The sequence below is a fragment of the Pezoporus occidentalis genome, unplaced genomic scaffold (assembly GCF_034315485.1).
Source record: "Pezoporus occidentalis ecotype Australia unplaced genomic scaffold, CSIRO_AGI_Poc_V1 ctg15, whole genome shotgun sequence".
NCBI classification, from domain to species: domain Eukaryota; kingdom Metazoa; phylum Chordata; class Aves; order Psittaciformes; family Psittacidae; genus Pezoporus; species Pezoporus occidentalis.
Window position 1 is genome coordinate 2,299,404 of NW_026913316.1, and position 17,904 is coordinate 2,317,307.

Genomic DNA, 17,904 nt, shown 5'->3' on the forward strand with positions numbered 1-17,904 from the left:
ATTATGTTGCAGCAATAGCATTGCTGTCATCTGGGTGCCTAGGGTATGTGTCCATGGACAACTTCTGTATTAGGATTTTAAGTAAAAATGACAGGAGCCCAATACTGTTTTGTCAATTTTAATGTCATAGCGGCAAGTATTCAGAGCAAGGATACTCAAGAGGCCTGAATTCTCTCTTGAAAGTGCAGGTTAGTAATAGGAATGCCACACTGGTTAATACAACGGTTTGCCTTAAATTTAGAGGATGAAAATTAGAAAATGGTTTGGCCATTTGATAAATTAAAGACATCCTCTTTGCACCTGCTCTTATTGCTTTTTTCATGGTGATAAACTCAGAATGAATGGGTAGGTATTTGACATGAAAGGGGTGTGTAAAATTGTTGATCAAAACTACACATACCGTGTTCAGCTCTGGGGACCCCAACATAAGAAGGATGTGGACCTGCTGGAGCAAGTCCAGAGCCACAAACAGGTTCAGAGGGCTGCAGCACCTCTTCTGTGAAGGCAAGCTGAGAGTTGGGGTTGTTCAACCTGGAGAAGAGAAGGCTCTGGAGAGACCTTAGAGCAGCCTTCCACTACCTAAAGTGGGGGCTACAAGAAAGCTGAAGAAGGACTTTTTACAAGGGCATGTGGGAATAGGACAAGGGGCAATGACTTTAAGCTGAAAGAGAGAAGGTTTAGATAGATATTAGGAAGAATTTCTTTACTGTGGGGGAGGTGAGGCACGGGAGTAGGTTGCTGATAGAAATTGTGGATGCTCCATCCCTGGAAGTGTTCAAGGCTGGGTTGGATGAGGCTTCGAGCCTAGTCTAGAGGAAGGTGTCCCTGTCCATGGCAGGGTAGTTGGAACTAGATGATCTTTAGGGTTCCTTCCAACCAAACCAGTATATGATTCATACCAATTTATAAAATGTGATCTTGGAAATAATGCCAAAGGACAATTACAAGTGAATGCAAGTACAAGCAGTACATATATTAGGCATTAATTTGAAGAAAGTTACTATCCAAAATGGTACAGTTCCTGTAAAGTAATTTTAAGACTTCTTGTTGCAGAGGTTTTCAGCTGCTTCTAAGATAATGTGAATTCATAAGAGCTCAGCTGAATCAGGGAGTGCATCATCTTGCACTTCATCCTGCAGCAGAATTAGGTTGCTACAGATTCCAAATTCCTGTTTTCATTAGTTTTCACACTGATGTACTGGGACTTCATTACTCTTTTGAACTACACAGAGTAAAACTGACCTCCTGAATCAGGAGAGATCTCTACATTTGCATGTTAATAAACTTCTACAAAAGGCATATCCTGGTTCATTAGCAAATAGAAAGCTATTAATTAAAATGTTTGTATGTCCAAGTATACACAGGATGTCTGAAACAGCTTTTTGAAGCATTGAAGCATACAGAGGAATTAGGGAATATTTTTTTTTTGCTAACCTAACCGAAATTGATACTTAAATATGTCCATATTATATTTGAAATAAGTAGTACATTTTACTTATGCCCATTGTCCCGGATTTCAAAGGTGAGTAGGCTAATGATTTCTTAAGTCAACTCCCATTATTATATTGTCACTTGTTATAGCATCTAGACAGTGGCCAGCGGTACTACTGCTAGGCAGTTGTTCTGGAAGAGCTATGTTCTTGCTAAGGACACCATTCAGCTAGAACAACAGAAATATAATTTTAGATAGCGCCATAGCCAGCACTGTCCCACCAGGTAATGGATAAACTGAGTAATTTTTAGTGTCTTTTTTCTTTTCTGTTGTGCTCTGTACAGAAATTACCAATATAAAATACTAGTACAAACTACCAGTATAAAGTACCAACAGCATTGCTGCTGTTAATAAATGTAAACTCAGCTGAGACTGTGCATGCTTGTTTTATTTTTGTTCCTCAGAGGGACTGATCTATTTGTCCTGTAGAAGCAAAGTGAGGAAGCAAAGCTACGTGTATATCACACATAAGAAAAAATGTAATCTAACCCTGTTCTGTATGGTAGAAGGTAATGTTTTCAAGTGGGTAGCTGCCATCTTGCAGGAGCTATAGCACTTCTTTAAGGAAATGAACTGCTTTAGCTATTATTAAAGCAATTAAAAGTCATTCAAACAAATGGAACACAAGGATGTGACAGATCTAACAAACTGAACTAGAAAATTAGCAGTCGTTTTTGTTAAAGGAAAAATAACTAGTGATATTGACATTCAGGAGTTTGTAGCTGCTTTAAGATTTCTACATCCCATTGAAATGAATTGGTACTACTATAGAACTATACTCAGATTTAACAGCACATTGATCTTTTACTCATTTGCATTGTCATGGCTTTCATTATCACTTAAAGCTAGACATTTATTTCACACTGAGTGAAAGCTTACCATCCAAGACCTCCTCTTAAAATCCTTCAGATTGTAATGCTTTGAATTCCATTGCTATTGATTTTTTCAAGGTCATTTTCTGTTTATTTTCTTGGTACCAGGTTCCAGTCCCACTGACAGTGGAAGTTTTGCAGATTGTAGTTTGTAGATTTTGTAGATTGTATCTGATTTTGACCTTCTAGATTAAACCCTTAAGATAAGGGTTAAAGAGATGAAAGGAAGAAACAGCATGTTCTGATTGTATTCAGGTGACTGAATGTTCCTAGATGGAAAATTAAGATGCTGCCTTTCCAACACACAGCTCAGCAGCAGGCACTGTAATGGTAGTAGCAGAGTGAAGTGGTTTCTTCCTCTCAGGTCAGTTAAGGTCAGTTTCTTAGTGGAAAAGCTAAATTTCTCTAAGTTCATTTAAACAGACATGCACTCTGGATCCCTTTTCAGTAACTTTTTTCCTTAAGAGGGTGACTGAGCATTGGAATAAGTTGCTCAAAGAGGCTGTGGAGTCTCCTTCCCTGCAGATACTCAAGAGATGTCTGAATGTAACCTGAGCAACGTGCTCTGGGTGACCCTGCCTGAGCAGGGAGGTTGGACTAGATGACCCCCAGTGATCCCTTCCAGCCTCAGCCGTTCTGTGATTCTGTCATTTGTCACATTAAAATCCTAGCTGGGCTAAGTTTATTAGGTGCTAGGAGGTTTCTGGCTATTAAAAGTAAGCTGTTAAGTTGAAAATGTTCTTTAATTCTGTCTTCTGTTGCTCCTATATGAGCTCTACATGTAAGACTGCATACTTAAAAAATACGTTTTCTTTGTCTGAATTAAAAACAATTAGGAAGTTCCAGGATTTACTGGTCTCATTCCTATGACAAGATTTATCTCTAGAAATGACGCTTGCCACTGGAGAATAGGGAGAGGTCAATAACTTTGGCAGGGTTTGATCTAAAGCAAGTTCCTGGCCAACGCAGCCAGCTCATGCATGGAATCTGGTACTACCAGAGTGACTTCATGACCTTCAGCAATGCCCTTTATTGTGCTCAGAGTTTTCCAAGGAATAGCCTATTGAAATGGCCAAGAACAGCCACAGCAGTGCTGACATTGCTTCATTGCACTGACATCCTCTATTCCTAGTGCAGTCTTTTTCCAGTTCTGCTCCATCTTCATCTGCTGGGAGGTGGAGGAGCTACAGCAGTGCCACAGCTGACTTGTGTCTGCAGCTGAAACACTGCGGTACAAGCTTATGGTCATGACATTCTCAGTATGGAAGTGTGTTACTGTCATGGGAACATGCATGGGGATGCACTTCAGCACTTGACTAATACACAGAAGACTTGGTCGTCTCTCCCTTTTGCACCAAGGCCTTTGCTGGCCATTTTGCAAGTGCTTAAAGTCTACTCTACTCTATTCCTTATTTTAGAGTTTCCTTTCAATTGTGTCACCATTTAAGTACTGCTTGCTTTATGTCAGTTTTCACAGCTCTCATTTTTCTACAGTTTAGTGGCTACAGATATTAAGTGGGCTAATGCTGCAGTTGCTGCCTGTGAGAAGGTTGTCACTGATGTTCACTAAGAGCTAATAAGTGATAACAAGGTTGAAGCCTAATAAATGAACCAGCAGTTGGAGAATTATGGACTATTTCTAGATCTTCTGAGTTTATAGAAAAGGTGAAATACTTAAATCTTCATTTTGTGATCAGAAGAAGACATGAAAGAGAAATTTACTCTCTGACAGCAATGTAATGTACAACAATATACATAAGAGGTAGTGGATACCTTTCTTAAATAATTTTCTTTTATGGCTAACACATGCACTAAATCAAAGATGAATGAGAGGCTGGTGCAATTAATCAGGCCATATGCTGCAATACAATGACAGAGAATGTAAGAACAGTGAATGTCAATCAGTTGCTTTTAAATAAAATGGCCAGTGATTTACCACCTCATTAAATGATCAAGACACCCAATTCATTTGTATGTGAATAGCAAAACAAATAGTCATTAAAATTTCCTGATAGGGCACTGAGCTCTTCTTTCAAACTTGCCTTAATTTTACCGGTATAGGAAGAGAAAAATATTAGCAGAGTGGAAGCTATCTTGTGGGGTATATCAAGGCCCAGTCTAATACATGGGGACAAGAAAGTTGTTTTCCAAAAGTAGTGTTTGTAGGCATGTGTATGAATTTGTGTGTGTCTGTATATACTGCGTATCATCATATCTGTATGTACTGCATATCATCAAGATATGGTATCAAGGGGACATACTCCTTTTTACTTAATTTAGTATTTGTTGCAGTACCTGGATTTCTTTGAGGTTGTTCCCTACTTACTGTACACAATACGTAGAGGTTCAACAGTGCCATCCTGTGGGTGATCTTAAAGGTTTGAAACCTATGGCAGATAAATAAATGACCTCAACAGGATAAATTATTGTAGAATATCAGATACAGTATGTCCCCATGCAATCAGCTAGAATATTTCCCTCTGGTAGTCAGTCAAACTAATTATTACTTTTCTGTCTAGAAAATTAATAACCTAAATGTATTAGAACCAATGAGAAAGTATTTCAGGCAAGCTGATGAGCAGTGTGCTTGTCAGTTTTACTCTGTTGCTGAAAAACGTGGTTTTAATCATCTCAGTGTGTTTTTAATCATCTTGGCATTTATTCTCATAGACAATACCAAAATCAAAGGCAGCTATGTAAATTCAAATAAGTACCTCTATAAAGAAGTATCTGGACATCTTTAAAGAGGCATTGGACTGAAACTCAGACTAGTTAGCTTCTGTGTTTCATAACCAGAAAGCATGAATTCCCAAGCAACCTTGAAGATAAAGTTGGATGATTTGAGCAGCTGGCCAAAATGCTATTAATTCCAGAAAGATAAGGGCAGGATTAAGCTCTGAAGTCTTGTTGACTGAAGATGGAATTCTGCTTAGAATATTTGGAGAACTTTCTGTTCATGGAGGACAAGGTATAAAATAGCCAAACTGCTCTAATTAGGGGATCAAAGACTAACTGCGGATCATACTATTTCGTGTATGTCTTTCATTTTGCATTCTAAGCAACTTGCCATGAGAGTGAATGATGTATCTATCTGGAAATGAGCGAGGCAATAAGGGGCAAGATGCTTGGTAGAAGTTTCAGCTCATTTTTCAATTTCCTGTTGGAATGGGGTGCTGGAGGGGCAAGGTATGTGCTGCCTTTGCCTAGGGGTTCAAGGAGTTGGGTGCAGCTCCAAGTTCTGCATAGGTACTTCTCCAGTATGCACCTTTGAGTGAATTTCTCCTTTGCTTTCCAAAGCTATAGTCCAGCTATGAGTCGCAGTACATGCCACTGGGTGATTGATTAAACAAAGAAAACAGCAAATTACAAATTCCACCATTATTCTTTGGCAGTTAAAAATGGCATGATTTGTGGTTCCTAAGTCTTTGAAAAACCCATCGTTTATATACTTATATGTTTGTTTGCCAGATCCACTTAAACAGATGTATCATTGATTCCCATGAGTATGAAAAGACAAATATGAACCATTCCCATTTAGAAGATTATTTTAGTGTAGTTTTAATGCATTTAACCTTTTTTTAACCTATTTTGACAAAAAAAAAATCTTCTAGCCTAAAAAAAAGCTTGCATCTGTGTAGTTCTGTCTTTTTTAAAGTAGGCTGACCTGTTGTAAATATTTGAAATGTTGGCATAATGGGAATCTAGAGACTCTGCCTGTATCCTGATTTACAGTACATAGATGGTTTTTGGATAAATCAGATATATTGGGAAAATAATCTCTTACAATATTTAACTGAAGGCAGAAAGGGTAATAGCATACCAAAGTTTAACCTCTGCACAGAAGAGATTTCTTCGTAGTCCTGATCAGTTTGAGTTGAGCCCTGGAGCATCAGCATTCATATAACTTTTGTGCATTTCTGTCCGAACTGATATGAATGGATTTGTGTCTAATTCTGGTTTTGAACCTCATGAAACTCTTGATCTTGATTTTGCCTTATTTTTATTGTATTTATGTTGCCTCAGAAGGTTCTACATTTCATTCAATAGTATTTTAAAGGTATCTGCAATTACTAGTTTTAAATGTATGTCTTCTACTTTCTTCAAATGTCACATTCTACTTATATTACAAAGAAGATAAATGGGAAAAATATTCTCCACTGTTTAGTGTACTGTCTGCAAATAGTTCTTAGCTCTTTCGTCATACAGAAGTTTCTCCATGCTCGCTCAGTTGTTTTGGTTTTTTTTTCCATCTTTATTTCTGTTCTAATTCTTTACTTACGGTGTTCCTGGACTGAAAACAATGGCCATGGGAATGTGTCACACTCTGCCCTGCGTTTGGGACCACTCACAACAGCTGTGAATCTGTGTAATTGATCTATGTGTATATTCATAGCCTCTGCACCTGTATGTGTGCATTCACTGCATAGATAGAGTAAGAACTGTAAAATTCCTTGTTAACTTAGAGAACTAATTTATTCAGTTTCTCTATTTTAAATTGAGTTGGATAAATACTCATCTGCCCTATGTATGTTCTGCGTCCTGTAGGAGATTTCACAGTAATTCCAGTGTCGCTGGGTTTAGCTTTAGAGTATGTCTGTCAGACTTCAGTTCAACTAATCCGTCTGAGATGAAGGCATGAGATTTTGGTATTATTAATGCCTCATTTCATCTAGTTAATGATCTTTTTAAGTCTTCCATCTTCTTTGTTATTTACTTGTAATGCCAGATAAAAATCTTATTTAAGTGAAGTATTATGAAACAGTAGAAATCTATTTCATTTTAATACAATCAGGATAAATTAATCCAGTAAAGAGTCTGATGTTAAACAAGTGTATTTCTTAGCAGCATTGCACATGTAAAATGAGGGTAGGTTCTTTGAGCACTCAGATCTTAACAAGCAGATGTGTTCTTTTTCTCCATATGTTACAAATACAAGAATTTGCAAGTATTGACACTCACTAAGCAGTCTTGGCAAACATGCCATTGTATTCCTTACACAATATCAGCTGTGGCTATTATTTAACTTTAAATAAATGTGTGCATTAAATTGCTGTAAAGCACATACATATATATAAACAGAGCCAGTTTTTCTCAAAAAGTAATATATTTTTTGGCTTTTTTTGTTTAGTGATGCCTAGACAAAGGAATGCTGCATCTTCAAAACAACATCTGTCAAACCAATTTTCATCAGATTAAGTATATCCTCAAAGCAACTGTAACAATTTACAAAATACTGGAAATGTAGGTTGTGCTTTGCATAAAGCACCAATAGAATTTAAAGCACTTGAAGTGTTTTACAAATGTAGTGATGCTAGCCTGTGCATAGTCTCCATTTTTTTTTCTATTTTCAATAGGTTCTTGGGGAAGATAATGAGTGATGTTGCAACACTGCTATGCCAGTAGATGTTCCAGAGTGCAATTGCAGAGTTACGATCCTGGAAGCTAATCTGGGTCTGCAAAAGCCAGTGGTTTGAGAGGCTGGCAGTAGAAGTTAAATTTATTGCGAAGAAGTTCATCTGTAGAAAGATTTCTCTCGTTAAGAGTGAAATTAAAATGTGAATCAGTGACTGATTATCCAGGCCTTTCTCTGATCCGTTGAATTCCTCCTCATTAGTATAGATGTACAGTGACTCTGTATGCTCTAGTCTGATTCTGGTTCTATAGATCATCGAAGATAATTGGTAATATTAAATTTTTGAAGATCTTTTTTGGGACAGTGTAATCTGATTAAAAGGGGGGGGGCGGGAAGCCAGTGTTTTTTTATCTAGAACATAAATATTAAGACACAATCATTCACATTTCTATCAGCTTTCTATCTTTTTTTTTCCCTTGCTGGGGAATAATTAATGCATGAAAATGAGCTTCCTAATAGGCTGATGTGTCTTCCATAAGAGCGAAGCATTTTGCCTTTGTAATCATTTGAGAGGTGAAGTCTCATTACAGTGTGTGCCTGCAGCTGAGTGTGGGAACTGAAGTCAGCCAGAAATGAATGATGGGATTTATATAAAAGATTTTTGTGGATGGAGGGTAGGGGTGCTTGAGCTAGAAGCCAAGTCAACATTACCTTAGTTCTTATGTTTTGGAAATCTAGCATAAGGCAAGAAAAGTCTAGTCAAAAACCCATCAAGAAGACAAATAAGGGTGAAAGTAAGGACCAATCTGTTCCAGCTGCGTCTGGATGTAGACACATTTTTCCAACTCTGGTTTCCCATTACCTACCTGTCTGTGAATGGCCCCTGTGCTTCCTTAAAATGTTCGGCTTGAACCTTAGGCCACTGTATCCAGCTCTGTTGTGTACCTGGAGAACTTCGTACTTTAAGGTTTGGGTCCTTTGAATATTAATAGCATGACATTTCAAAGAGGAGACCAGGGTTTCTGAGAAGATGTATGCAATTTGCAGCAGGGAAAGCTGTTTTTGAAACAACCATTATGCAAGAGATTCCTTCCAGTTGTCATTTTAGGCCAAAACCAGGGGGCATTTACCTTGGTTTTAAAGCAAGAAGTATGAAACACACTGCAGATAACACAGTGTGGTGATGGGCAGACAAGCTGTAGCACGTTCAGCAAATACAGGCTCTCTGGGAAATGTTGATTTGAATTTCATGCATCATCTGAGCATAGTGAACACTGAAAGGTCGTGGTAAGAATATAAGAAAAAAATCTATCTGATTTGAATTTCACAGTATCCAATATTGTTGTTAATGCACTGTCAAAGAAATAACTGTTTCTGTGGATGTGACTAAAGCCAGATTCCGTGCAGAAAGTAGTTGAAGAATAACTTGCCACATTTTTTTTTTCCCATTTACTGTTCATTTCCTTTATAATGTCATGGTGTTAGTTTATGAATGGTACCTTGAGCCACTGCAGTACATCTGTCTTTCCCCAGTCAGTTATTTCTCTGAGTTTGTTACTCAGCATCCAGGAAATCTCATGCAGATGGTAACATATGAATTAGCTTAGTATAGTTTGGATAAAATGAAAGTGTTTGGCTATTGATCTTCACTTGTTATTAGTTTATACTGATAGAAAATTGGATTGATGATGTCTAATACAGCTATCAAAATATTCTTTCTTGTAACACGAAATATTACTGGTGCTCTTTAATGGAGGTATTCCAGAGCAGAACGTCCTTTTCTCCCTTTTTCTAATTCTGTCTGTCTGACTTTAAAAATCTCTAGAAGGGATGATGAGTGTTCTAAAGTAACAAGGGTGTTCAGAGACTGTGTAGCAATACTGTGACTTAAACAGGGCTCAGGCAATATTTATTAGACCATTATATCAAGTTCTAATACTGTGCTGCTTGTTACCTTAACATCACGTAACATCATATTAATAAATCTTTACAAGCTGTGTAGTTGTAAAGTGCATCATAATAATCAGTATTATTCCTCTAATAAATAATTTGATTTGTGTTTGCTTTGTGTTGTTCCAACCTGATTAGCTATAACATCACAGGGCAGGGACCCTTCTGATGGTGCAAGTTAATGAGCCACCTGCTTAGAGTCCTCAGTTACGAACATGCTCAAAGGGAGGCACAACTTCATCTCTGCACTCACCTTCGCTTTGCAATGCCTCAGATTATGTGGTTTTCTTACAGAAGTATTAACCTCTGTTGAGGAGATTTTCTGCAGTTCCTGATCTTGATCCTTCTGCAGACTCCATGCACATGTATGGATTTTCTTGCCCAGGAGACCACTGCAGTTGCTGATTATTTATCGTTTAGACACTGTGAAAATGCCCACCCCCAGGGCTGGACTGCTGGACTTGGCTTCTCCTTGGCCTTCATGTAGTGTTGGTCAGCTCAGTAGGTTGGTGGCCCAGGGATACTGATTGAGTCTGCTAATCATAGAATCATAGAATAGCTAGGGTTGGAAAGGACCTTAAGATCATCTAGTTCCATATCCCCTGCCATGGACAGGGACACCTTACATTAAACTGTGACACCCAAGCCTCTGGCCTTGAACACTGCCAGGGATGGAGCATTCACAACCTCCCTGGGCAGCCCATTCCAGTGCCTCACCACCCACACAGTAAAGAACTTTCTCCTTATATCCAATCTAAACTTCCCCTGTTTAAGTTTTAACCCGTTACCCCTTGTCCTATCACTACAGTCCCTAATGAAGAGTCCCTCCCCAGCATCCTTGTAGGCCCCCTTCAGATACTGGAAGGCTGCTATGAGGTCTCCACGCAGCCTTCTCTTCTCCAGGCTGAACAGCCCCAGCTTTCTCAGCCTGTCTTCATGCAGGAGGTGCTCCAGTCCCCTGATCATCCTCATGGCCCTCCTCTGGACTCGTTCCAACAGTTCCATGTCCTTTTTATGTTGAGGACACCAGAACTGCACACAATACTCCAGGTGAGGTCTCACAAGAGCAGAGTAGAGGGGCAGGATCACCTCCTTCGACCTGCTGGTCACGCTGCTTTTGATGCAGCCCAGGATACAGTTGGCTTTCTGGGCTGCAAGCGCACACTGAAGCCGGCTCATGTTCAGTTTCTCATCGACCAACACCCCCAAGTCCTTCTCTGCAGGGCTGCTCTGAATCTCTTCTCTGCCCAACCTGTAGCTGTGCCTGGGATTGCTCTGACCCAGCTGTAGGACCTTGCATTTGGCATGGTTAAACTTCATGAGGTTGGCATCAGCCCACCTCACAAGCGTGTCAAGGTCCCTCTGGATGGCATTCCTTCCCTCCAGCGTATCAACCGAACCACACAGCTTGGTGTCATTGGCAAACTTGCTGAGGGCACACTCAATCCCACTGTCCATGTCAGCGACAAAGATGTTGAACAAGACCGGTCCCAACACCGATCCCTGAGGGACACCACTCGTTACTGGTCTCCAGACGGACATTGAGCCATTGACCACAACTCTTTGTGTGCGGCCATCCAGCCAGTTCTTTATCCACTGAGTGGTCCATCCATCAAATTGATGTCTCTCCAATTTAGAGACAAGGATGTCATGTGGGACAGCGTCAAGCGCTTTACACAATTCCAGGTAGATGACATCAACTGCTCTACCCCTTCCCATCAGTTCTGTAGCCCCATCATAGAAGGCCACCAAATTGGTTAGGCAGGATTTCCCCTTAGTGAAGCCATGCTGGCTGTCACCAAGCACCTTGTTGATTTTCATGTGCCTTAGCATGCCTTCCAGGAGAATCTGCTCCAAGATTTTGCCAGGCACAGAGGTGACACTGACTGGTCTGTAATTCCCCGGGTCATCCATTTTCCCCTTCTTCAAAATGGAGTGTCTGTTCTTACTGGCATGGATGAAGGTCTACAAATGAAAAAGCAGGGTGCGCTTTGCTTTATGCTTTTTAGTGTTTGTTTTGTTGTAGACTTGATTTTCTTGTGTAATAGATAAATACCCGCTTGAAAAATCTCTGATACTGGGTGTTGTTTTTTTTCTGAGACTCAAAATCTTAATCCGTTTGATTGACAGATATAAACTTGAATTTTATTTTATTCTCCATCACAGCAGTAAGTTTAGTCCAAGTAGTTTTCAGTGTTGCAATACAAACACACTGAGCCTAAAGTACTCCTGGCAGCTTATCGACAAAATTTGAGGATTAAGAAACCAATTCAAACAAACAAAGACTCTCAGCTTTAAGTAAGGAACATAGTGTTGCTGGACTAGCCTTTAACTGCTGTCACAATTAATGTGAAGCAATAGCAGCCAAAAATGGTAGGTCTTTTCTTGCTGCATTAAAAACTATTAAGGCAGTGGTCATTTGAAGGGGAAATTTGTCTATTTGAATCATTCATTAATTGTCAAAAATGGCACTTTTTTTTTCCATTGTATATGTGATGTACTTTTCATTTTCACCTTCTAAATAATTTATACAAATAACCCCTCTTTTTTTTTTTTTTTTTAGCCCACCTAAGCCAACGGTGTTCATCTCTGGTGTCATTGCTAGGGTAAGATTATCATTAAACATCTTTAAAGGAGAGGAAAATTACTGTAGGCTTTCCAGAATTATCGTTGATGAGGGCATAATTAATCCTTTGCATTCCCCTTCCTCTTTTATCAGAAGAGGTTTAATGTTTTGTTTGTTTGCAAGTCCCTTTGAGCATTCTTTTTGCTTTTGTGTGAAATTGAAATTATTTATTGAAATTACTTCCATTGTTCTATTCTGAATTTTAGCACTTTAAGTTTATTGGATCTTATTTTCATACCTAACTAGTCATTACTGTATTCATTTCCTGCGAAAGCAATTGCATGTTAAGTCTACTGCTATAGCTTGATCTGTGATGAGGAGTAACATTCCTGCCTGTAAGGATATGGGCTTGAAGATACGTGTTTCAGCTGCCATTTGTGCCTTGAGGTACATGGGATTCAAGATGTTATTCCCTGGTTTTCCAGGACCTGGAAATACATAAGCTAAATAATTAGCGTTAACTAGCCATTAATTTCATGATCAGTAATTCATGCCATGTGTGTTGTGACAGGGTTTTTATCATGGCTTTATATGATGGTCACCTTTATAATGATAGCCGTACATCACTGAGGTGTACAGTATGGTTTACTGTAACATGCTGTGGTTGCATCAGATCGCGTAAGTGGAAAGAGCGAGCTGATGCCATTTTCCCTAGCCCAAAGGGGTAGTAGACCGGCAGTGCTGTTTTTCCTGGACCTCCATCTGCACCAAGGTGGATACCTATTTAAGCATTTACGTGCCTGATTACTTGGAACTAATTGTTGCCTTAATGTTTAGTAACTTTGATAACACTTTAACAGTTGTAGGATAGTGGTATTTTTTATGAGTGACTCACAAAATGTCACACATAAAAAGCACAGGCTGCCAGTTTAGTGGGCATCCAAAAGATTCAAAATGGGAAGGAAATACTGTCTTAATTTTGTAACTCAGCTCTTCTTCAGATAATCAATTACCTAACAGAGTGCTGTATTTATCCTTAGGATGCTGTCAGCTACAAGTTAGTGTATTAACCTATGAAGAGCAAAATTGTTTTATAATTTTCTGAGTCTTAATAGCTCCCAAATATGTATAGAAATTTCATGTCTAGGTAATAAATAGAGTAACATGCAACATTGTTTTCCATCTGCTTTCCACAGTTCTAAAAACATACACACATTTAAACCGGAAAGTACACTTTTAAGATTAAATTTTTCCCTGTGTGTTCTTTGAACAGGGTGATAAGGACTTCCCTCCAGCAGCGGCTCAGGTGGCTCATCAGAAACCACATCCTTCTGTGGAAAAGCTTCCTCCCCCACAGCATGTCAAACAGCACATCCACCAGCCTCGCAAGTGAGCTCTCCATCAGAATCCCAGCCAACTTGACATGAGCAAATAAGTTTTCAAGAGAAGATGAAAACCCTTTAGGATTCACACTGTCAAATCAGTTAAATTGACCTCTAAAATAATATCCTGTTTCTTTTACTTCAATTCTCAAGGGTTAATAAAAATGAAGACATTGTTTATTTGTTATCCCGGATGGAAAATTCTCTGTTAAGTGTGTGCTGATTAGGGGTGGGTTTTTTATAAGATTTTTCTTATTGCCAAGGTAAAACTTTAGTATGAATAATAAGATTAATGAGCTTAAAACTTGTACTTTTAGGTGTGGCATCACAGTAGCAGATAGTTAATGCAGCTTTTATGTTAAGACGGTAAGGAAGAATAGCCCTTTTGTACTGGTATCTTTAATATCTGGAGGGAGTCTGTGTATGCTAAGACAGAAATTGGTGGTTGTCTTGCTTATGTATAGCCCTTGCAGTCTTCAGTATCCTACAGCATTGCACCCAGTGGCTATGCCCTCTGATTCCAACTAGTGAGATGGTAGAAGGGCCCCAAAACATTCATGAGTCGGCAGAAATCCAGCTGAATCTTCCTTACACCCCCTTGCACTCGCACAGCCCTGCTGAGGTTCTTCCATTTGGAGGTGTGTGGGTATGGAGAAGGGTGAGACATCAGAGTTACAAGAACACAGTTGCTGTAGGTAACTGATATGTGATCTCATGGCTCTCATTGATGGCTTCATTTTTATGAGGTAATGATTATTAATGATAAATAACAAGCTGAAGGAGCTTAGGACCCTCCAGAATTGAACTTAAACTGGTGGAAAACCTGTATTCTTTTTTGACTTACAGTTTGAAATCACTTTTTGAGATCAAGAGATACCATTAGTAAATGTATTATATTTTATGACCCAATCTCTGTTGTTCATCATGGTATTTTTAAGAACAGTAGTGATAAGAGGGAACAAAAGTTAACTTTTCAAATAGAGTGATCAGATTACTTTGGGCCACATAATTAAATCTTTTGGTTACAGAGTTCAAAATCACTTAGTTCTGTTGTTTTCCTTCTGCTGCTCATCTCTGTAAAACCCAGAAAAATAATTTTTTAAACATTTTATCTACTTTTTTTAAAGTATTCTTTTGGTTTTAACAGACTATAAATACAGTGGAGCCTTTAGTACCCTCTGGTTTTCTGAAATTTCTAGTAATTTTAAAAAAGTGTGTACCAGAGAGTGCTGCAAGCATTCATCTGGCAAACCAATGAAAATTTGGGGTCACCTTGGCCTTTACTAGTTTGTTTATGTGTAAAATCAAATAGTACAGAAAACCAGTGAGGAGAGATTTAAAAATATTATTTTTATAAAATTTCTGCAGATTAAATAATTATTCCCTGAGCAGCTGTTTTAAAACAACAGCCCATTTCACAAGTGGAGTAACTCACTTCATGTGGGCGAGAGGGACTTGGCATTTCCATCTATCTCTTCATAGCCTTGAAATGGAAATGATGGTTTGCAAAGTATATGCATGGATATGTTTATTCTACACACAAGGAAGGATGTACAAGCTGTATGTACAATCCTAATTACCAGTTTAATTAGATAACTGTACTTGCCTTAAGGAATGAGTGTTGTTTATAAGAATTATTCTGTATTAGAATATGCATCATTTTAAAAATACGCTTTCTGTTTCTGATGATGGTACGTCTGAGGCCTTATTTGTAGCTGCTCATGAGTGTGTAAGTGATTCACACATGAGTAACTCATTCATAAGGGAAGTATTGTTGAGCCTTTTGAAACATCTGCATGAGGTAATTTGCTGGCAGAAATGTTTGCAGATTCGGGACTGAAAGCAGTGGCATCTCTATGGTGCAGCCAGTAGCTGCCAGCGTGCTGCACCAGCAATGAAGCAGGTCATTGCAGTTGCTTCATACTGGTAGCTACTGGCTTGAGAATGAGCTGGAGCTATTCAGCTCTCCTAGTCCTGTGCCTATATCTGAGGTAGTGTCTAGACTCCTGCTGTAGTCAATGGTAATGTAGTCAAGACAGTCAGTAGAGTTGAGGTATGGCGTCTTGAACCAAATGGAAGCGTCTTTAAAGATGAGCTGGATCATTCTTGACTCTGTTGACTGCAGTGGAAAACGAAACATACCTCAGTGTAAAAGCACACAATTAGATGTGACTAGGTACCTCTACTCTGTGTCTACCAATAGCTGGTAGAAATGCTTCTGAAAACAACACCACATTCAGTATCATTCTAATACTGAAGTTATGAATCTGGATGCCTTTGGATTACAAACTACTGCTTCTGGATGTTAATACAATATATACACCATGTATAAAGAATACTCAAATTTTGTCTTTGGTTACTTAAAGGGGTATGTAAGTTTGTACAATATAGTATGGCTTTCAAGATAGCTTTAGTGGCTTTTAGAGTGCAGGAATTCCAATATGGTTAGACAATGTCTCTGTATGAAAGCGTATTATATATTGCTGGAGGTATCCATGTTTATAGATAGGCGTCTTTACCAAAGCATTACCTTTCCCAAAATAAAGAATCGTAGCTGGTCATCTGGATTGCCTTCTGATGGTTATTGGTACTTTTAAAATGTTACAATAACATACAAGCACAGGAGATGTTCAGATGTTTCCTTGAAATGATTGCAAAAGAAATTTTCTGTAATTCCCAATGTGGCAATAATAAAGCATGAAGTTGTACATTGGGCTTCTTGTTTCCTGTAAGTACAATGTAAAGCAGCAGGGTGCAATTTTGTGGGGTTTATGAGATTTTATTACAGAATGCTCCATGACTAATCAACATTTTATAGATAGTGAAATTTATTAGGAAGTTTTATGTCACAGTGGATGAACTGTTTTGGATAGTCCAGCCTCATTTAAAATAGAAACTAGATGCTACCAGCTAGAATGGGGATTGCTTTCCACTGTGAAATTGGAGATCCTCACTTATCTTTGTGAAGCTATTGAATCTAAGCCTGGTAATACAGTCTGATAAAGGAAATGAAATCTAATGTTTTCCATTGCTTTTCAAGTTGTAATATTCTTTCAGGAAAAAAAAAAAAGCATTGTAATCAGAAGAGGTGGCAAGCTTCTTATAAAACTGCAATTAACATTACATAGTGCATGCCATAAATGATTCACAAAAGAGTTTGAAGAAATAGCTGCAGTGCTTCTGGAAGCCTTCTGATACTTTGGGTATCCTGTATTTAGTAAATACGTAGTGTGTATATAATAGAGCAAATATATGTGATACAGTGCAGATACGATAGTTTCACTGCCCTGGGACTATTACATCTTTAGATGCTTCATTCACATAATCATAGAGTCATTTAGGCTGGAAAAGACCTTGAAGATCAAGTGCAACCCTAAATCTAACACTGCTAAGTGCATCCCTAAATCACATCTCCACATCTTTTAAATACCTTTAAGTCACCTTCAGGTGCCTACATCACTTCCCTTGACAGCCTGTTCCAGTGCTTGACAATCCTTTCCATGGAAAAAATTTTTCCTCATATCCAGTCTAAATCTCCCCTGGTGCAACTTGAGTCCATTTCTCCTTGTTCTATCACTTGTTACTTGGGAGAAGAGACCAACACCCACCTCACTATAACCTCCTTTCACACAGTTGTAGAGAGTGGTAAGGTCCCCCCTGAGCTTCCTTTTTGTACAACATCATTAAAAACAAAAATCTTATTTCATTAAAATTAGGGGAAAATACACGTGTGTGATGTCTGTCATGCTGTTGATTGAGTTGTTCATAATTATCCCAAGCTTCATGGCCAGCAGTATTGCAAATGTTGCTAGTAATTATTTCCTTCTAGTTTCAATAGTGTGGTTTACCATTTTGTCATCAGATGTCTTGAAACATGAGTCTTGCACTTGTATTTGTGGTAATATGACCATCACATGCTCCTGGCTGTTTAACAAATTTTTCAGAGCAATCTGTTTCATACAAAGGTGAAGGGGATGGACTGGATGTACATTTTTGTCCCTTTGGAATGACTTTATTCTGAATACTTATCATCTTTGTGGAGGAGGGAGAAGTGGGTTTTATAAGCTACTTCTCATGCACCCTTCAGATTTGAGTATATCAAGTTAAAATCAGATTTAAATCTTGGCCAATGGCTTTAATTACATTACATTACATTAATTACATTTTAGAAAATGTGGGAATGTCAGTAAGTGTACAGTTAATTTTACTGGGGGGGAGAGACATTGCTGGTCAGGTGCTGCAATGATGCATAGAGTTAAGAAGTCAGATCGCTGTTTTAATTGATTAAC

General features: G+C 38.6%; 1 protein-coding gene across 1 annotated transcript in view; it reads left to right on the top strand.

Moving 5' to 3' along the window:
- The window catches only part of DAP (death associated protein), a 52,739-nt gene extending 36,416 nt beyond the window's left edge, over window positions 1–16,323 (top strand). Inside the window, exons 3-4 of the mRNA XM_062610846.1 lie at window positions 12,231–12,273; window positions 13,507–16,323. Coding sequence (XP_062466830.1) covers window positions 12,231–12,273; window positions 13,507–13,626 — 163 coding nt within the window. The 3' untranslated portion in view covers window positions 13,627–16,323. The remainder of the gene's footprint in view (window positions 1–12,230; window positions 12,274–13,506) is intronic.
- Window positions 16,324–17,904: the final 1,581 nt, after the last annotated feature.